This window comes from Prenolepis imparis, unplaced genomic scaffold (assembly GCF_030444845.1).
Source record: "Prenolepis imparis isolate NDT839.2.m4 unplaced genomic scaffold, iyPreImpa1.0 SCAF_5, whole genome shotgun sequence".
Classification (NCBI taxonomy): domain Eukaryota; kingdom Metazoa; phylum Arthropoda; class Insecta; order Hymenoptera; family Formicidae; genus Prenolepis; species Prenolepis imparis.
In genome coordinates this window covers 12,263,743-12,283,981 of record NW_028141163.1, presented here as the reverse complement: position 1 = coordinate 12,283,981, position 20,239 = coordinate 12,263,743, and the positions used below count along the sequence as shown (strand labels likewise).

The 20,239-nt window shown below is 30.3% G+C and overlaps 5 protein-coding genes across 13 annotated transcripts; 3 read left to right on the top strand and 2 right to left on the bottom strand.

The window, feature by feature from the left end:
• The first annotated feature begins 123 nt into the window (after window positions 1–123).
• LOC145935778 (uncharacterized) lies at window positions 124–1,696 on the top strand. Its single transcript, XM_083037373.1, has 3 exons — window positions 124–494; window positions 1,036–1,330; window positions 1,420–1,696. The coding sequence occupies exons 1-3, from the start codon at window positions 213–215 to the stop codon at window positions 1,497–1,499; spliced, it is 657 nt and encodes a 218-aa protein (XP_082893499.1). The 5' UTR covers window positions 124–212; the 3' UTR covers window positions 1,500–1,696.
• On the bottom strand, window positions 1,556–5,053 carry LOC145935777 (mitochondrial 2-oxodicarboxylate carrier). Of its 2 annotated transcripts, XM_083037371.1 has the most exons (7): window positions 4,911–5,053; window positions 3,126–3,331; window positions 2,661–2,767; window positions 2,528–2,590; window positions 2,137–2,442; window positions 1,919–2,064; window positions 1,556–1,840 (listed from the first exon to the last, which is right to left on the bottom strand). In XM_083037371.1, the coding sequence occupies exons 1-7, from the start codon at window positions 4,919–4,921 to the stop codon at window positions 1,720–1,722; spliced, it is 960 nt and encodes a 319-aa protein (XP_082893497.1). In that variant the 5' UTR covers window positions 4,922–5,053; the 3' UTR covers window positions 1,556–1,719. The 2 variants fall into 2 exon arrangements, with proteins under 2 accessions (XP_082893497.1, XP_082893498.1); XM_083037372.1 differs by lacking the exon at window positions 2,528–2,590.
• Window positions 5,054–5,180: 127 nt separating this feature from the next.
• Window positions 5,181–10,725, top strand: LOC145935775 (ectonucleoside triphosphate diphosphohydrolase 5-like). Of its 2 annotated transcripts, none has more exons than XM_083037367.1 (4): window positions 5,181–5,321; window positions 7,493–8,635; window positions 8,760–8,936; window positions 9,607–10,725. In XM_083037367.1, exons 1-4 carry the CDS (start codon window positions 5,301–5,303, stop codon window positions 9,682–9,684), a joined length of 1,419 nt encoding a protein of 472 aa, XP_082893493.1. In that variant the 5' UTR covers window positions 5,181–5,300; the 3' UTR covers window positions 9,685–10,725. The 2 variants fall into 2 exon arrangements, with proteins under 2 accessions (XP_082893493.1, XP_082893494.1); XM_083037368.1 differs by lacking the exon at window positions 5,181–5,321 and adding an exon at window positions 6,492–6,907.
• Window positions 10,726–11,161: 436 nt separating this feature from the next.
• On the top strand, window positions 11,162–18,052 carry Angel (protein angel). Of its 7 annotated transcripts, none has more exons than XM_083037363.1 (7): window positions 11,162–11,296; window positions 11,397–11,517; window positions 14,884–15,253; window positions 15,366–15,544; window positions 15,625–15,998; window positions 16,076–16,322; window positions 16,706–18,052. In XM_083037363.1, the coding sequence occupies exons 3-7, from the start codon at window positions 14,893–14,895 to the stop codon at window positions 17,120–17,122; spliced, it is 1,578 nt and encodes a 525-aa protein (XP_082893489.1). In that variant the 5' UTR covers window positions 11,162–11,296; window positions 11,397–11,517; window positions 14,884–14,892; the 3' UTR covers window positions 17,123–18,052. The 7 variants fall into 7 exon arrangements, with proteins under 7 accessions (XP_082893489.1, XP_082893485.1, XP_082893487.1 ...); XM_083037361.1 differs by lacking the exons at window positions 11,162–11,296; window positions 11,397–11,517 and adding an exon at window positions 12,918–13,531 and having other exon boundaries at window positions 14,884–15,049; window positions 15,149–15,253; XM_083037360.1 differs by lacking the exons at window positions 11,162–11,296; window positions 11,397–11,517 and adding an exon at window positions 12,918–13,531 and having other exon boundaries at window positions 14,884–15,049; window positions 15,140–15,253.
• Window positions 18,053–18,100: 48 nt separating this feature from the next.
• Window positions 18,101–19,849, bottom strand: LOC145935776 (beta-1,3-galactosyltransferase 5). The gene is made up of 2 exons (XM_083037370.1): window positions 19,782–19,849; window positions 18,101–19,632 (listed from the first exon to the last, which is right to left on the bottom strand). Exon 2 carries the CDS (start codon window positions 19,496–19,498, stop codon window positions 18,407–18,409), a length of 1,092 nt encoding a protein of 363 aa, XP_082893496.1. The 5' UTR covers window positions 19,499–19,632; window positions 19,782–19,849; the 3' UTR covers window positions 18,101–18,406.
• Between the last annotated feature and the right edge of the window lie 390 nt (window positions 19,850–20,239).

Sequence of the window (20,239 nt, the reverse complement as noted above, 5' to 3'; positions counted from 1 at the left end):
ACGTCACTCTTATAATTAATCTGTAGAGTGAAGCCGGAAGTTGCGAGTGAGATAGGTGATTTGACACTTGCTCTCACTCGCAACTTCCGGCTTCATTCTGCAGGTGGAATGGTAATCTATGTATATATATACGTCAATGATCAAGGCGTCCTGTATGCAGAAGTCTACAACTCATATTTATGATCGTAAAATATTGAGACATATCTTTGAAAATGCAAAAGACGAAAGAGAAAAAGAGATTACGACAACCTTCATCATCCTTCGCCGATTACGTGGAAGTTTCAACCGATGAAGACGTAGGCAAGGACTTCGGCGTTCTCATAAACGCGCCACTTTCAAAAAATGGACACTTTGTTTTTAAATCGGAAAAAGCTTGGTCCATCGACTCGTCACAGTACTCGGAATTTTTCACCTTAAATCTAAAAACACTTTCTGCCGCAATCGATTGTATTCCATTCAACGAATATATTAACGTAGATGATAGGTACTTCATAGTAAGTATACTAGCTTTATACTTGATAATATATAATTCCAAGATATAATGTATAAGATATCTAAAATTAAGATTTGCAAACTATTATATATAGAGAAAATTAAAATAATTTATATATTTAAAATATGTATACGTCTTAATGCGACACCAAATTTTTATATTTTGCTTTGATGTATGTTTGTTTTATGCGACTTGCTTGGAGTTTAAATTTTCTTTCAAATCTTTCAAATTATACAACCTGTAAGATATTTATACTTTGCAAATCAAAGAAATCCTAATCGCACACTTAACATTATGATTTGATATTATAGTATAATAACACCTTTAATAAACCATGTATAATTTGTGATGTACTGTTCAAAATTGAACTTATTTTAAAAATCAGGTTTCTGTTAATAAAAATAAAATGTGTTTCAATTTTATAGAGAATCTATACTAGAATAAGTATACTAACTTTATATGTAACTCGCAAATAATTTTCTCGATTTTGAATGAATGATTAGAGATGATTTGATGATTTACATTACATAATCATATTTCAGAGCGATCAATTGACGAATATCAATAATGATGCTGAGAAAGGAATGGCGATGTACAATGATACAATTTTTCATTCAAACGTGTTGAGTTTATCAGATGTTGCATATTCGAAAAATGAAACAAAAGAAAGTACAAAGATTGATCAATCAAAAAATTCGGAGTCGACAGTAAATACGAAATATACAGAAGATAATGTCGATAATTTAGAAGAAGATATCGATTTTTTATTATCCTTAAAGGAACCAGTCCAGAGTAATCCAACAATTGCACCGCTTATTTCAACATCTCATAATAATGGTAAGTTTTTAGATTACATAAGTGACAATTTTATAATTGAATTTTTTAAATTCTTATTTTTTGGAAATTAAAATATTGATTTATTGTAGATTCCAAAGAAAAACCAAAAAGTACTTCAATTAAACCAATTGATTTAGAAAAATGGCTAGATACTGTCTTAGATGATTAATTTTTTTTATGTTGAATATATAATAACTATTATAATTATATTAAAAACGAATTAAAATTATTAAAAAAAGTTTATTACAATTTTGACACATAAAATATGTAATCATATTTTTATATAATTATAAAATTATTTCATTTCTTATTTTATATATATGTATCAAATGCATTTTCTTAAAACGACTTATAGTTACCTCATAACATCTTAAAATATAATATAAAAATTAATCCTTAAACTTTTTCGTAAGAAATACATGCATGTAGTCATACACCACAAGCATAATAGCACCACCCGGACCTAATCTTAACACTTTTGGTACTAAGCCTTTGTATAAAGCTCTGAATCTAGAATGGTGTGTTATATATGAGTAACTGAAATTTTGAACAATTTTTACCAAATAAGTAAATCACATTCATAAATACCCTTCTTCTTTGTAAATAATGTACATGGTGTTTAATGTTCCCTTATATTGTGTGCCATCTTGTGATCCCTGAATGCGAGTTTTGGCAACATCAAATGGTATGTTTAAACAGGAACCTATAGTGCCTGATAAAAATCCTATAACAATCTAAAAAAATTGTTTTATGTAACAAACTGTAAAGAACAGATGCATATAATTATCGTGTCTGAATTCAATTACTTGAGTTAAAAATTCCAACCAAGGTTTTTTCTTAACACTTTCTGGCATGTATCTTTTAACGGAGTGATAAAAACCGAAATAGACTGAATTGAACACCGCATTCCTCATTACAGTGGCTGTGAGTCCCTTATTCAGACCGTTTGAACCAAAACCATATTTTGAAATAATTTCTTTTGTCACTGCATAAGTTGATGGGCTCTCTTTGATGTGCTTTCGATTAGATTGTAGTTTTACTTTGATCACCTCAAAAGGATTAACTAATATAGCCTCTGTAACACCAGCAAAGAAACCAGCACATGAAAATGTCTGTAAATGAATGTAAACTTGTTTATCTTACATATAATTAGAAAGTTGTATATAATATGTTAATAATTTATATTCAAATAATTACCAATGGAGAAGGTGTATTGGCGCCAAATAAGAAAAATCGTTTGTATTGCTCAAATGTAAAAAACTAAAAAAAAACTTAATCTTTACACAAATAAAAAAATCATACTTCTAAATATCAAGCAATGGACACTCACTTTAACTGCGCGTTTGGGAGTTTCTACAATTATTGGGGGTAAAATCCCCTTCCAAAATGCTGGTAATCCTTCAGTTTTATACATTTTAGTCATACAGTCATAAATTCCTAAAATATTAATATATCTAATATGTGCATGATTAATACAAATGTCGTTATACTTATATTTTTTTTACATAAGGTTTAATATTTAAATATTATAATACATAAATGTAATTATATATATGTATAGTATTATATATATATGGGTGAGTTTTTCAATTCATCGATTAATCAATTGCATGATGCGCAAATGCAGCACTTTGCTGTGTTTGCGCATCATGCAATTCATCAATCGATGAATTAAAAAACTCACACATATATATATAATACTCTTACATATATATAATTATATTTATGTATTATACTATTTAAATATTATACTTTATGTCTTATATAAAATATAAATATACACATATATAACTACCTGTATAATACAATGGATCTGCTTTTGCTGTCTTTACTTGAAGCTGAAAACGTGTTTTAACAAGATCCATTGGATGCATTATGCAAACCTCAATAAAACCTGCTGATCCTCCAGCACCAATCTGGATAATAGCTTCTTTTAGAATACTATCTTTGGTACAATATGCCATTTTCATAATTTCATTAAAAGAATTTTGGTCGATTGATCTAAAATATATAAAGAAAATAATCAAAATTATTTGCATCAATATCATACAAAATATATATACTTTATATTATTAATTGCTTTATATATATATAAAATTTAATTATATTATTTATTTTTAGATACAACATACACACATATACATATATATGTATGTGTGTGTGTATCTAAAAATAGATCTAAAAATAAATAGTATAATTAAATTTTTTCTATTCTTAAATTATTGAACTCTAATTAATATAATATATTTTATGCCATATAAAAAATATATTTACAATTTTTTAAATTCTTATATTCCAATTTCTTTTTTTATTACTTATAATTTGTTTTAATAGATTCAATAAAATGCATTTTATTTCTGCCAGTAAAGCATATCAGAAAGTTTAATTTAGTACTAATGATATATATACCAATTTCTCTAAAACGTTTCTACTTTCATAATTAAAATATTATTTTTTAAGATCGTATTGCAATCGCGATTGTATAAATATTCACACATATACAATATTGTATAATAACATACATATTATAACTTATATAACGATTCTATCATATTCACAAATTTACTTACATTCAGCAAATAAATATATATGTATATAGATATTTTGTAACTAAATGTAAATGTACAATTAATAAATAACAAATACAACAAATGAAATTAATATCCACGATTTTACTGAAAATAGCAACTCATCCTTACAAATGCATTGGAATGCGTTATCTAACTGTATTGCATAATTGAATGATTAGACGAAAATGATGACGCTGTCATTTCTGTGCGATAACGTTCACGATGAATATACGAATAAAATATCAGTGCATAAAATATATTATAGGATTTTGAACATGTAAAGACAACGCAAATAAAAAAGACATTATCAAGTCAAATTTTTATGACACTAAATTTCGTTTTTTAGCTTAATTAATTAATCTGCGATTGATCGCCTATTTGATGAATTCTTCTTCTTCTTATCTATATGGCTGGTTAGGCTTCCTAGGGAATTTGCCCATACGCCAATAAACATTATTTGATGAATTATGTAAAAATCTCGTAATACATATATATATAGAGCGCCTTTCAACCTTATCTCGATCACGTGATGTGCGTTTGCACGCATTCATTATTTTCTCGAATATACAAGGTGTAACAAAAATGTGAACTACCACTACTTTAGGATATTCTAATTATTATTTAGAATTAAATTATGCAAATATTTATCAATATATTTGATGAAAAGTTTAAATTCCTATATGTATTGTTCTAAATATATAGATATACATATATGCAGCATTCTAAATTTCATTCAGATTTTGTCATATATGAAAATAACATATAATTTTATTAATATTTTCCTATCCGAAAGAGAAAGCGTATTATTATTTTATTTCCTACAATATAAAACAGTATAGTAAAAGTTTTAGATCTGACATTAACATTTTAAGTATTTTTTCAATAAATAAATAAACTAAATTTTGTGAAGATACATATATAGATTCAATGAAATACGCTGGGTATTTTTGTTACACCCTGTATACAGCGACTATAATTCAGAATATCGTTCGTTCTTTCTCTCTCTTCACCTTTGCCCCATTAGCTACAATGAGGGACGTCACCGGTTGCGAAGTATTTTGAAGCAGTTTGATGGATTATCGCGAGGTACTGCCATGCATAATGAATCACAAGTACATACACATCAATTCACCAATACCAATAGACATCGACCGTCACCGGACTTCGTATCGTCTTCACGGAACATAAACTTATAAGTAGTGACGAGCTAAATCCATTCCATTACGGCAGTTCGCCATCGTGCGATGTGAATGTCTCTTCCGACTCTCCGCGTGCTTCTTTTCCATTATTTATCTCGATCATTCGCAAAATATTGACGCCATTCATCCGGTGCCAATAAAAGGTTGGAAGAAAAGGAAGACCTCGATCCACTTCGTCGTCGTGTTCGTCCGAATCGAAACATGAATGTGAGACACCGAAAGGTACATATTTACATATCAATAGCCTGACCAAAATTTATCAAGGTTCATTCGTCGCATGTTACGTGCAGGTACAAAGCATAGCTTCACCGAGATGTCATCTTGTTAATTATCATAACCATACGTATGTATAATGTAATACGGAAACGTGCAAAGCACAAACATTTCGCATGAATCGTTATCAAGATCGTTTCGAACATGCTTTTTCGCATAAAGGCCGTATTACACTATGATCGATTTTATATTTAGGGCCGGAGCACAGGCTATTAAGCCTAGTCTACAATGGCAGTAAGCAGTATAGAGTAAGCAGTAAGCAGTATGAAATGGGAATTGCCCATTTCGTTACTCCCAGTCTTTACATCCATTAAAAACGGTATACTCTCTATTCCTACAGCCTTGTTATTGCCATTGTATACTGTTTTTAGTGGATGTAAAGACCGGGAGTAACGAAATGGGCAATTCCCATTTCATACTGCTTACTGCTTACTCTATACTGCTTACTGCCATTGTAGACTAGGCTTAACGCATAAAAAAATCAACCAATCAGAGTCCTTCATTTCTATCCTGGGGATAAGAATGAAGGACTGATTGGTTGATCTCTTTATGCATTATGCACTATGCGTTATGCAAGCTGTGTTCCGGCCTTTACGGTTGAAGGCCCGAGCAGAAACTTTTGCATAAAGGTGCCTTTTCATGCTGACGCTCGACGCTCATTTTTAGCGGCAAAAGACGTCACGTGACCAAAATTGACGAATTGGTATCTTTATTTTTGGTAACGTGACGTCTTTTGAAAGGTGCCTTTTCATGCTGACGCTCGACGCTCATTTTTAGCGTCAAAAGACGTCACGTGACCAAAAATAAAGATATCAATTCGTCAATTTTGGTCACGTGACGTCTTTTGCCGCTAAAAATGAGCGTCGAGCGTCAGCATGAAAAGGCACCTTAACGCATATGCATCAAATTCGATTGGTTGAATTTCTTATGCATACGTTTATGGACCAATCAAATTTCTTATGCATATGCGTTATGCGTTAAGGCTGGTTTATAGAGACCGTAAACTTTTTCCGTAACCGTAAATTTAAGGATTCAACCAATCGCGTTGCTTGATTCGGCAACGTGATTGGTTGAATCCTTAAATTTACGGTTACAGAAAAAGTTTACGGCCTCTATAATCCAGCCTTTATGCAAAAGTCTGTGCTCTGGCCTTGACAGTTGACGGATTGGAGCAAACTAACCTGCAATGCTAATTTGACAACTAACTTTCATCACAACCTGTAGTGTAATACGGCCTTATCATGTGATCGCTCATTCAACATATGAGAAACCTCGTGGTCGGTGCGGTGCTCAGTGCTCGTGGTATTGCATTTGCATTCTAGAGACTGGAAATCTACAAAGAAAAAGAAGATATATATGAGAATGCTTAATTGCACCATCAAATCACGCGCGACGCGCGATGTGACGCGGTGCGCTGATGCTTTTGTCGTTGCGCTTGTCAAATAAAGAGAAAATTTGCGATTTTTTTTTTCATGATCAATCTGTCACAGGCAGATAGTTGCGCTTGGGTCGTGTCTTAAATGCAATATACGTTAGTGAGTATAGATATAAATAATCGAGAAGAAACTCCGCATCGAGAGAGAGAGAGAGAGAGAGAGAGAGAGAGAGAGAGAGAGAGAGAGAGAGAGAGAGAGAGAGAGAGAGAGAGAGAGAGAGAGAGAGAGAGAGAGAGAGAGAGAGAGAGAGAGAGAGAGAGAGAGAGAGAGAGAGAGAGAGAGAGAGAGAGAGAGAGAGAGAGAGTGTGTTGTCGCTTCTTTAGCGAGGTTAAAGTTGATTAAAAATATTTTATCTTTGCCAATATAATATATACTATGTCGCTTTAATTTGATAGAAAAGAAAAAATTTTCTTCATTCTTTTTTCTCCAGAAAAAATTGGAATTGCTTGATAGACAAATATTTTATTACATTTATAGCCTTTTATTCATAACTATTTTGTACAATTGTTTCTATAATTTTTGTAGTATCCTGAAAATAATTGCAGAATTTTTTTACTATTTCTATTTGCATAGTATTATGTGTGATGTATGTACAAATGTGTACAAATTTGTATTTGTGATGCATTGAATATTGTTATTCATTAATTCAGACTTTCTTGTAACACTGTTGTTTTATATTTTCAGCTGAGAAATGAAAATAAAGAGCACAATAATGAATTGGCATCCCACCAGAAGAAAACAGCTAATCAGCTAGGAAGAAAATATTTTACCATGCTTGTACTGCTTGGTACATTGTTCTTAGGTTACGTAGCCATAGCGAATGATTTGAAACCTATAAAAATAGGTAGCAAAGCTATCGATACATTAGCATTCTCATTTAATTTACAAAAACCATTCTTTGTTGTTGTTATCGACGCTGGATCTACCGGTAGTCGTGTATTGGCTTTCAGTTTTCACGAATCGTTTCTCAATGGTAATTTAATCCTGGACAATGAACTGTTTAGCGAAATAAAGCCTGGTCTGAGCTCGTTCGCGGACAATCCCAAAGATGCTGCAAAATCTTTGACCACGCTTTTGAACAAAGCAAAGACTGTTATTCCACAATCTGAATGGTCTCGTACATTATTGACTATGAAGGCCACAGCAGGATTGAGATTATTATCCGAGCATAAAGCCAATGACATACTGGAGGAGTGCAGAAAGCTGTTTCACACGTCCGGATTTCAGACAGCAAAGAGTTCTATTTCCATAATGGAAGGCACAGATGAGGGAATCTTCTCTTGGTTCACCGTCAATTTTTTACTTGATCGTTTCAACTCTGTCAGTTCTCAAACTGTGGCTGCGTTAGATCTTGGCGGAGGCTCGACGCAGGTCACATTTCAGCCAAATAACGCTCAAGTGAAGCAATTGGAGAAACACGTTTATTCCATCAATGTATTAAATCATAACATGAGCTTATACACGCACAGTTACTTAGGCATGGGTTTAATGGCTGCCAGAAAAGCGATATTAACTTATGACATGAATCTGGAGACTGCAGACCCTAAGACCCCTATAGAGATACGTTCCGAGTGCATCAATCCGATCATATCCACTGAATGGTCGTACGGTGGACGTGATTATATCGTAAAAGGTCCGATAAATGGCACGTACAAATTAGTGAAAACTCAAAACTTCGCCGGTGGAGACGAAAATAAACCAATCGTACACTTTTCGAAATGTTTGAAGATCATCGAGAAATATGTGAATACTCTGACAAACAAACCAATAGGTTTAAAAGATCATGAAATATATGCATTTTCGTATTACTTCGAACGCGCAACAGAGGTAAAGTTTCAAACCAGAAATTAAGTATAAATATTCTCTTAGTTATAAGAATAATATATTAAATAAGATATCTCAACTTTTTTTCATAAGTCATGATATAAACATACATACATTGATTTTTCAGGTAGCACTAATAGATCCATTTCTGGGTGGAATTGTTGAATTAAGTGTATTTTTGAAGCAAGCCGTGGAAATATGTGACTATCCTAACACGGATCAGCCATTCATGTGTTTAGATCTGACATTTATTTATGTTTTGCTGAAAGATGGATTTGGCTTGGAACCATCGACTAAATTATATGTAAGTATAATAAAATTCATATATTCTGTTAGACAGGTATCTACTCCAAAAAAATCCGGGCATTCTCATGAAATCTTATTGAGATTCAGGGAATTTTTTCAAAAATTGTGTCTAATAATTTTATTCTTATTTAGCACTTAATAAACATATGTCTAACCTATTTTTGCAATATTTAAGTTTTTTTAAAAATCTCATGATTTTTTTACTGATTTCTGTTTAGTATCAAAGTCTTACATAAGTTTTTTAGACAATTGTTCAATTTTTTAATAATATTTAATAAAGTACTTCTTAAGACGTTCATAATAAATTTTTGTTTTATATTTTTATTTTATATTTTTGCATATATTTTTAGCATTTAGATATAATGATATATTGTACTTTGTTATTGTCCAAATTAATTTTACGATTAATAAATCAATGTTAATTGCTAGAAAAACTGCATTCTTGGTAACTTTTTTTGCAATTATATGAATAGAAAATATTAGAAAGCGCATACAATAAAGAAACTTATTTTGAAAAGCTGAGAATCTACAAATTTTCTTATTTGGAATTTTAAAAATACTTGGAAGATCTTTTTTTTTTTACAAGATTTGAATAGACATCCTGTATATATTATTTTAATCATTTGATAATATTTTAAAAGCTAACAAAATATTTTTAACTTCCGCAGCTTTACAAGAAGATCAATGGCCACGAATTAAGTTGGGCGTTAGGAGCCGCGTTTAATGTTCTCCAAAATGGGCTCTGATTTATTAGTGTGTTGTTGGATGAATTTTATTCTACATTTATACAAAAGACAAAATGGAAGAATATGCACTTAAGGTAAAAAGAACATGTTGGTAAGAAGAAACAATTGGTAAGATGTCAAATTTTTTGTGTAGAAATTTTAGATTTTTGGAGAAATATTTGATAATTATCGACATTCACTGCACAATTGCCTAATATTATAGTCGTACAATCTATCTTGATATCACTCCTATGACATGAAAAAAGCAGTATTTAATATATATTTTTAGGTTTTAAATGTATATAATATATTTTTTAAATTTCTAAAATGTATCTTATTACCTAACAAATAGAAGACATATCGTATTTGTGTTATCAAAGTATTTTTAACAACTTTATTTTTGGATATATATTTACACAATATACATTTCAATAATTTTATATTAATATATTGTATTCAGTTCTTAATACTTTCTCTAGAAGGTTAACATATTCATAATATAAATCACACGAGATAAAATTAATTTGCGAGATAAAATCATTCATAAAATTAATTAAAAAATGTGATGAATTGCAGAAAATTGCGAAATTACGAGTTGTTCTTGCGACGATATTTGCTACAAAACTTTTGACTAATAAAATAAAAAAAAGTACTTTTTGACATATATCAATACATACAAATTACAAGTATCATCAACACAAACTTAGTACAAATAGAATTAAGATGTTAATATCTACTTATTAAAATATGTCAATGATGTATATAAAATGTTTGATTTGTAGATGTATCATTATTTTGCAATGTTATAAGATTCTTCATTGTTCTAAAATATCGCGTTTATAATTTTGGTATTGATTGTAATATATACAGCGCGATGCAACGAATCATATATGTATAATAAATTGTTAAATAGTCTATATGATCCCTAACATTTTATATATTAGTCTGCATATTATAAAAATGGAGATACAAATCTATGCATATATGTGTGTGTATATATGTACATAGTGCCTTTAAAATGCTGTTTTTAAATAAAGCGAACATATCGCTACATAAACAATATTTATCTCCTTTCATATTTCAACTTTTAATTTAGGTTTTTTGTCTCTTATTGATCACATACTATAAATTATGATATCAGAAACCATATGAGTTTTTTCCTTTTGTAAAATATACATCGAAATAAATAAGTTTATTTAAATGTGACTATTCATATTCGATAATAGGGATTAATAAAATATGTATAGATTAGTAAAATACGTCAAAAACTCTTTTTATGTTATCTATGCATAAAGATACATATCTCGTTTTACATTTCCATAAAAATAGATCTTATGACTAATCATGATTAATCAAAATTTATCCAGGAAAAAAGTTCACATATATTAACAAATATAAAGAATATATCTAAAATATGTTCACATATTTCTTTATATTCCATATGTTTTTTTTTGTTGATAGATAAATTATTTCTCATCATCAATTATTTGGAAGTAAACGAAAATGCGTCTACAGAAAGAAAAGAAAGAAAAAAGGAGATTTCTCAGCGGTATATCTTATCAACGAGCATCGAGAATACGCATTCATTATTCTTTATTGTAAATACCAACAATTTGTTGAAGATGTTACGCGTGTGCGTGAACTATGCTCTCACCTATCGCGATAAATAGAAATAATGCCTTATTCATAGAGCCGATATATATAAGAGAGACGCATCCTCTTTTTCTTCACAGTAAAAAGGATGGATGAAAAGACACCGCGGCACACGCACACGTATCGTTCATAGTCGAATGCTGGATCCACGAAGCCACGAGCGAGAAATCCATCGTATCTCAGATATATCATATATCTCAGGTATATCTCAGGACTTATTAATTTTTTGGAATACATATGTACCATAATATTTTTTCTAAGAATTTTTCTAAGAGAATTATTCTATAGAATTTTACCATAAAAAATCATTTAAAAAATCTTCACATCTTTTTCATGCTTCCATCTATAAGTAAAAAAAATTATTGTCATCATATGATATGCATCTCAAAACCATAAAACTCTCATTACTCTTTCGACTTAATTTTAATAAAATATAGCATGTAATATTATGTCATTATGCTACATGTGTGTTTCATCAATGATCTTTTATTTTCTTCTAGCCAATAATAGAACGCAGTAAATAATTGTAAAAACTATTGCAGCATATTAGCAATTTAAGCTGTGCTCTTTTAACTTAAAAAAAAAAAAAATAAAGACTTAGGCCCGATTGCACCAACATTATTTTGGCTTTAAGCGAGACTTAAATATGTATTTATCTTTATCTTTCTCTTTCTCAATAAATAAAGACAAACACATATTTAAGTCTCGCTTAAAACCAAAATAACGTTGATGCAATCGGGCCTTATTGTTTTAAGAGATATTTCACTTCCTAGAGATAAAATTGTTAAAACCAAAGGTCAGTTTTTACTAATTGTAAATCTTAAAATATTTAGTCAACTTCTAAAAAATTTAGAAACTTAAAAATTATAAAATTCAGTTTTTACATAATCTATAATTTGTTAAGTTTTATAACAAAATACAGTAAAAATTGAATACATAAATAATTTACTAATTAAATTGCTTTTCTCTCTTTTCTAATATCTAGGTTTTTACTCACTTCTATACAGGATGTCTTAAAATTATTGAATTTTTTAATAACAGATTCTCTGGTCAGTTAGAAGATGATTTTTTTAAATAAAAATATTAATAATTTCTATATTATGTGTGAGCAATTGAGAAAAAAAAGCTAAAAATAAACTTATAAACTAAATTTTCTGGAGTTAAATGGTTAATAAAACTATAATATATATTCTTTAATTACCCAGTGAGAAATGGTGGTCGAATCGATGTCGATTTGGTCGAATTGATGTTGAATTGACGTCGATTCGACCAATCATTTCTCGCTGGGTAGATTCAAATGGAGTTTAATGGAATTTTAAATTGAGGCTTATATTATAGTCATAAAAATAATATATAATGAACAAAATTAGAAACTTGCAGAACATAATTTTTCTCAACAAAAGAATTTTCCGTTTTTATTAAGAAAAAATCGATTCCAAAAATTATAACAGAGAGTCTCTTATTATTAAAAAGACGTCCAATGGTTTAAAAATATTTTATAATATATAATCTACATATTCTTTTCATTGTCAATAATTTTCATGATATATACAACGCACAATTTTCATCAAATTAATTTTTATCTCAAATAATGCGTGTAAACGATTTTCTTTATATTTTGATGCGAGGAATACGAAGTTTGTCCAAGTAAACACCCTGTATATGTCCCCCTCTGAGATTCTCGTTCTGTTTTACAACTGTGCATACAAACAGAGAGATAAAACTCGATTGATCAGGGTCAACGCTGATCTCAAACGAGGCAGTCGCGACCCTCGCGGTCCAGCATTTGCAAATCTTTTATCGTCGGTCTCACAATAGATCATCGATCTACGGCGCGAAACGAGAGAGTCAAACCGAGTCAAACGAGCAACATTTTATTATTTATTACTTGTTCTTCGGGGTCGCTCGGCACATACATGTATCCAGCATGCATTCAGTCGGGATTATTCCTCGTTGGTTTTTTTCTACGCGAGAACATGACTCGATACGCGATCAAGTGATGCTCGCGATACGATCGCGCAGATCCTAAATTAGGATCGAGATCTTATAAATTGCGGTAGTGCGTGTTACGAAGTAAAACTGTCGATTGCGCGAAGGTTGATAGATGTGATAAATGTGCGTGTCCTCGGGGAAGACACGGCTGCTGAAGCTCACAGCATCTTTATTGAACGTAACATGTAACCTGCGGACAGCTAAGTCCCTTCAATCACGAAAGGTATAGCAATGTATCTTGACGTATTTCGCTCCGCCAAAGTGTCCGCTTTTATGCATCGTCGATTGTTTCGAATCTTCCGCGAATGACGATTTATTTACGTCATATTTGCTAATACGTGTATAATTCTTCGTTGGGTTAGCGGATGATCGGTGTGATCTTGTTTCGAGAAGAAATTGAAAAATGCTAGTTTGACCAGGTCAGCTTTGATAAATCTTGACGAAAGATACGCGCATTCGATATATTTTTGTGTTAAGAAGACAAGTTTGGAATCGACACTATTATAAAAAATAATTAAGCGCTAAATATGACACTTTATAGGTTAGGAATGTCATACGAAATTTTACGGTTTTGTTTCGAGAAAAATTGATGAACGTTTAGTTTGATACTTTTGGATCTTGATAAAACATACATTCGATGTATTTTTTTTTTTGTATTAAAAAAGACAAGTTTGGAAAGTAAAAATTAATTAAGTAACTCGTACATCATATGCAGACCGATTACGAGTACATGAAATCTAGATATGTTAAGAATGTAAATAAAAAATTATAGAGAATACAAATATTATAATAATAGTGGAGAATGATAAGCATGAAGAAAATTATTTATATTATTCATAATAATAAATAATTTGTTTTTTTTTAAATACCATTAAATTTACAAAAAAAAAGAAACAAAATAATTTTCAAGAGAGAATTTAAAAAATATACTTAATTTTTTGAACATCTAAAAAGTATTTTCTACCTTTTTAGACTTTAGACTATTGTAAAACAAAATTTCTTAAAGTTTAAATAAATATTTTACAAATTAATAAACGCTGCTCTAGAGTTAAAGATTTTCTTAAACTGTTTTTTTAATAATTAGAGAAATGGGAAAAGATTATTATATATTCAATATTTATTCTTATTTAATATTTTCTCTATTGTGTGCAGGCTAGAAAATCTATAATTCATATAACATATATTATAGATTTGCAGTACTTGGGAGTGAATTTTAGAACACAGCTTATATGTAATATAAAATATTTATTTATGTAATAATTAAAATTAGGTTTAAGTTGGAGATAAGAATTCTTTTCTACGCATTCTACGCATGTAAAAATATTTTAAATGAGTATATTTTTATCAAGATTTAAGGTTAATGGGTCAAACTAAACATTTACTAAAAACTAAAATATCAATTTAAATTTAATTAATTAATTAATTAAAAGAAATTTTTTTTAAAGAACGATTTAGTTTTATTAAATAACATTTGATTATTTTGCATATATCTTTTTTCATGCATCACATTTTCTTTAATATTTCATTGTATACATTGTATCATTTCTAATTATTTATTGTATAATTTTTCCTCAGATATTTTATATGGTTGAACCTATTTGGCAACGATTCTCCCTGGAAAATCGACATCTGAATCCATTTCCGGAAGCTTTAGTTTCCGATTATCTTGATCTTGCTATTTCTATGGATAATCCTGCATCTCATCAAAAGTGTACAAAAGCCAAGATGGAATCTTATCTTGGTACGTGTTATGCTCAAAATAATATCACCACGATGTGTGATGTACCTTTTCACACAGCTTCAAATAATTTAATTTATTGTCAACCTGGAGCATTCACAGATGTAACACACAGTGCTAATGTATGTGCAGCAGATACAAAACATGGAAATTATATTGATAAAGAAAGGTATAAGTCTATGAGAAAGTGGATACGAGTTGGAAAAGGTAAAGATACTTTTCTTTTTCAAATTGTAAAATTTGAAAGAGATATGTAAAGGGATATACATATTATTGTTTGTTAATTGTTGGAAGAATAAAATTTTTTAAACATTTTCAGATAGATTGACCAGCAATATGGATGATTTTTTTATTTTGAGACTTTTATCCTTTAATATCCTCGCGCAAAACTTGTTGGAAGATCATTCGTATTTGTACCAGGACCATAATAAAAAAGCTTTAAATTGGAAGACTCGAAAGCCTCTGGTGATACAGGAGATACGCGAAGCAGATGCAAATGTATGAACATATTTTTCTGTATTTAATTCTGTTAAATTTATAATAAGAATATTGTATGTGATCTCTGTCAAATATTCCAGGTAATATGCCTTCAGGAGGTGCAGGAGGATCATCTGCTAGATTTTGTAACTCCGTTCAAACAACTTGGATATGAATATCTGTATAAAAAGAGAACCAACGATAAGAAGGATGGTTTACTCTTGTTATATCGCTCCAATCAATTCGTTTTACTAGATTACGCGAAGGTGGAGTTATATCAATCAGGCATCGAGCTTTTAAATAGAGACAATGTTGGAATAATCGCTAAATTGTCCCTCAGAGACAGCCCAGAAACGCAAGTCGTGATCGCGACCACTCATTTGTTATATAATCCGAGACGTAACGACGTGCGATTAGCGCAAACACAACTTTTGTTAGCAGAAATAGAACGAATTGCATTTATTGAGAATACGATGTAAGTGTGCGCTTTGATATGTTTATTCAAGTGGCGAATGTCGAGTAGTCTTTATATGTACATTTATAACTTTACAGAACGGGCCCGAAATACTTACCGATTATATTGACGGGCGACTTCAACTTGGAACCATTTACAGGCGTTTACAAGTTTCTAACGGAAGGTTCGTTTGAGTATTATGGCAAAGGACGGAACTTGGAACCTTCTCAATACAATTCTCTATCCAACTCTCTGATACCATCACGATTATGCATTACTGATAATTGTCAGCATTTTAATATCTTGACTCAGAGATTGCGAAGGGAAGGTACTGGTAGAGTCATGGTACGTATTTAATTTCCTATGCAAGAATAAACTTTTAAATTTAATTTTTTCCAAATCAAATGTCTATTTTAATGTGTTTTAATTTTTTTATTCGTACACAAAATTAAATTTTTATTTTTATCTCTAAAAATATTATTTTATTTATTTTATATACAAGATATACATTATACTTGGACAAATTTCTGAACTTATAATTATTTAATAATAATGTTAACATAAACTTTGTTTTACTATAATTTTGCAACCATTATTTTTTACTATAAATATTTATAAACTTTTTTCTTCATTTTGATCTGAGGAATAAGTCCCAGAAGTTTGTCCAAGTATTTCGTAAATATCCTGTATTGTGAGTTATCTTTTTAATTATTTATGTTTCTGCCTAGCTGGAAAACAGCGAATTACCTGTTCAAAAACAAGACGAGAATACGTCGACGCCTTGTAACGTAAATGTGCTACAACAAAACAATGTCAACGTTACTACTGGCCGTATGCAGATCGTCGAAATAGTGCGAGGCTATTCTGTGAGATTTTCATCTGGCACTCTAACGCATCCTTTCAACATGCGCAGCGTTTATAGGCATACTGGCGCACATGGTGAGAAGGAAGCATCAACGCATCAAGATGAATGGATCACGGTCGACTATATATTTTACAGCAACATCCAACCTATGGAGAAGTATGCCCTACCTACAGTAAGCCAATGCGCCGCGTTACCAAATATACCAAATTTCGTAGTAGGTAGCGATCATTTATGCATAGGCGCTACTTTTCAGTTACCAAGAAAGAAATCTGTGCTTTAAAAAATACCTTTTTTGTATATCATTTTTTAAAATTCTCATACAAAAAGTTTCAATTTTTAAAATGATTATTTATGAATATCAATAATTTATAAATACAAATTCTCAAGATAGCTAATGAACTAGTCTTGAATTTGTATTTATATTATTTATATAGTCTTTTTCTTTTACTATACTATAGTTGCAAGAACTAAGTTGATATTATACTAAAGAAAGATGAGAAATGCCATATGCATTGTCAGTCTTTCAAAGCAAAATCGCAAGTTTATACACACTTTAATTTACGAAAACTATAAATTTAATTTACGAAAACTATAAAGAAATAATTCTCAATAATTATTTCTAATATAGCCAAGGTGTGCCAACTTCGACTCCTTGGTCGATTTTTTTCAACTCTTGTCACATGATTCATTTTAGTTTGCATTTTTCTGGCAATGGTTTTTCTTGCATAGTTCTGATTTTCGAGCCAAATGCTGAAATTCTCACTTTTTCAAGAGTCAACACCCTAGATATAAATCGATAAACTATAAAAGTATAATTTTTTTCTTTAATCTTTTTTTTTGACGATGATTTAGTAATTCAACAAGCATATCAAATTTTAATTTTTTTTTTATAATTGAAGGACAAGAACTTATGACAACCAAATTTTATTTTAAAGATTTATGAATGTTATTAAAAGTTCTTTTCTCTCCGCGCTAAAAATACTGACATTATGATTTGTGTCAATTGCATATCTAACATATTGTAAACTAGAGAGAATATATATCATAATGTCATATGTTATATCATATGTTATAGAACATGTATCTTATTCTATAACATATATAGAACTGTGATAGCAACTGTTATATTAGAATTATTGATACATAAAAAAATAGGTAAAAAATAAGAGACACAACTGTATAACTTTATAATGATAAAAAATGTATAATATTGTACAAATTTTGTATACAATATAATAGACAGAAAATATTCTCTTTAATAAATACTTCTTATTTTATAAAGATAATATATATATGTATAATAAATAGAAAATATATTCTCTTTAATTAATCTTAAACAATAGTTCCTTGTTGCTTTTATAATTTGTCACACTTTCTGTTGTGAAATAATTTTGGCCCTTTTTATCCTAATCAATCAATTAAACAATTCAAAACACATTTGTAACGTTAAATAAAGTTCAAGAAACTGGGGAGAATGAGTCTGTTTTAAAGCAACAATTTTTCACAAACAAGGAAATACTATATATATTTTTAATCTCATTAGTTTATATATATCCTTATTCCTTCATAAAATTTTAATGGGATTTATTTGAACAGCACCTTTGTGCAGTTGTGGTTCTTTATATGCAACTATACAAGTTTTGCTAACAAGATTATTTTTGTCACGAATGGAACAGTTTGCATGACAAAATTTCGCAAAGTCCTTGAATCTCACTTGCAACTCGGCATCACCGCCATTGGGGCCAATTAGAAATTCGCATTTTAACAGATTCATTCTTCCCTTCATACAACATTCTAAGTATCTATAATCTGTCGTATATATCTTATTGATATCTTGCATCTTTATGTTTAGAACTTTTCTCAAAATACCTGTTACAAATACATCGTCTATCCAAAAGTATTTATGGGAAAATTCGGCATAATTGAGCAACCGAGTTGCCACTTGTGGACTTGTAATATACAGCCAACCAGAGACGAAATCAGGATAAATATTACCTGCATATTCCATTTTGCTCACGTACCATTTATTGGCTGGCTCTCGAACAGGAACCATATTCTTCAGGCTGTAACCAGCTAAGGAATCTTTCTCTATTACACCCAAGTGTAACTTTTCTAATATGCCATATATATTTACAACTATATCGTCGTCCATCTTCATGATGTATTTAACGCCTTTACAATTATTCATTGCCCATTGAAGACCCATCAAATGTTTGCGAGTCAAATTTCTATAAGTATCTAAGAAATCTCCTTGAAGTATGTCGTCGAATCGTCGCGACTCGTCCAGTAATGCTTCCTGCGACACATGTGTCCTTTTCTTAGCATCATCATTTAACGTACCAAGTAGAAATACTCTTTCAATCCCTAAAGTTTGTAATTCCTCAGCCGTATAAGCTCGTCGTAGGGCACTTCTGGCTGAAGGGTCACCAGCATAAGACGTGACAATCCATATCAGGTAAGTAGCATTGCAAGATGGCTCGATTATAATTCTTGTGTCTCCTGATGGTTTGTCCATCACATCGTATACTGTTTGAGGGTGTACTAGATTCGTTTTCTTCGAAATCTGCACTTGTAAATGTCTCTCCGTGAATGCAAAGAACAACAAAACACATCCTATACAACCAAGCAGCAATAAGAACCCGAGCTTGAAGCTCATGCTTGTCTGTCTTCATGTTTACAATTCATAAAATTATGTCTTCATGTCTTCATTACGATCAATTAAGAATTGGCAAAATAGATATTCTCTAGGGATCCTCTATTCTTGTACAATATCTTGCACAGCAGCTCCAGCTATTTTAATAATAATTTTTAATAATAAATTAAATAAATAATTAATAATAAATAAAATAAACAATTAAACTACAAATAAATATATTATTAAAATTATATAGATTAAACTATATATATATATATGTATAGTTAAGTAGAAACGAACAGACCTTATATAGGTTAGATTAGAGCACGAAATTTTAGGAAGACCATTTCTAGCTCTTTTTCCCCAACTATAAGATCGAGAAAAAGATGACAACATAAAATCGCGATTTAAAAATCCCTAGATAGTCTTCGTCTAGCTCTTTTTCCCCAGCCATAAGATCGAGAAAAAGATGACAACATAAATCGCGATTTAAAAAATCCCTAGATAGTCTTCGTCTAGCTCTTTTTCCCCAGCCATAAGATCGAGAAAAAGATGACAACATAAATCGCGATTTTAAAAATTCCCTAGAGAGTCGTCGTCTAGCTTCGAGTTGCGCTACTGTATATACTGTATATACTGTGCCATAAGCCATAAGATTGAGAAAAAGATGACAACATAATCGCAATTTTAAAAATTCCCTAGAGTCTTCGTCTAATTTCGAGTTGCCCTACTATATATACTGTATATACTGTGCCATAAGAT

What these genes read in the sequence shown, in the direction of transcription:
- LOC145935778 (XM_083037373.1), top strand. Translation starts at nt 213, where the DNA reads ATGCAAAAGACGAAAGAGAAAAAGAGATTACGACAACCTTCATCATCC. An exon ending in TAGATGATAGGTACTTCATA is followed by an intron (nt 495 to 1,035) that starts GTAAGTATACTA and finishes ATCATATTTCAG; the next exon opens with AGCGATCAATTGACGAATAT. An exon ending in TTCAACATCTCATAATAATG is followed by an intron (nt 1,331 to 1,419) that starts GTAAGTTTTTAG and finishes GATTTATTGTAG; the next exon opens with ATTCCAAAGAAAAACCAAAA.
- LOC145935777 (XM_083037371.1), bottom strand. An exon ending in AGATCCATTGTATTATACAG is followed by an intron (nt 2,768 to 3,125) that starts GTAGTTATATAT and finishes TTAATATTTTAG; the next exon opens with GAATTTATGACTGTATGACT. An exon ending in CTCCCAAACGCGCAGTTAAA is followed by an intron (nt 2,591 to 2,660) that starts GTGAGTGTCCAT and finishes GTTTTTTTTTAG; the next exon opens with TTTTTTACATTTGAGCAATA.
- LOC145935775 (XM_083037367.1), top strand. Translation starts at nt 5,301, where the DNA reads ATGAATGTGAGACACCGAAAG. An exon ending in TGAATGTGAGACACCGAAAG is followed by an intron (nt 5,322 to 7,492) that starts GTACATATTTAC and finishes TTATATTTTCAG; the next exon opens with CTGAGAAATGAAAATAAAGA. An exon ending in AACCATCGACTAAATTATAT is followed by an intron (nt 8,937 to 9,606) that starts GTAAGTATAATA and finishes TAACTTCCGCAG; the next exon opens with CTTTACAAGAAGATCAATGG.
- Angel (XM_083037359.1), top strand. Translation starts at nt 13,430, where the DNA reads ATGTGCGTGTCCTCGGGGAAGACACGGCTGCTGAAGCTCACAGCATCT. An exon ending in AGTCCCTTCAATCACGAAAG is followed by an intron (nt 13,532 to 14,883) that starts GTATAGCAATGT and finishes ATTTTTCCTCAG; the next exon opens with ATATTTTATATGGTTGAACC. An exon ending in TACGCGAAGCAGATGCAAAT is followed by an intron (nt 15,545 to 15,624) that starts GTATGAACATAT and finishes CAAATATTCCAG; the next exon opens with GTAATATGCCTTCAGGAGGT.
- LOC145935776 (XM_083037370.1), bottom strand. Translation starts at nt 19,498, where the DNA reads ATGAGCTTCAAGCTCGGGTTCTTATTGCTGCTTGGTTGTATAGGATGT.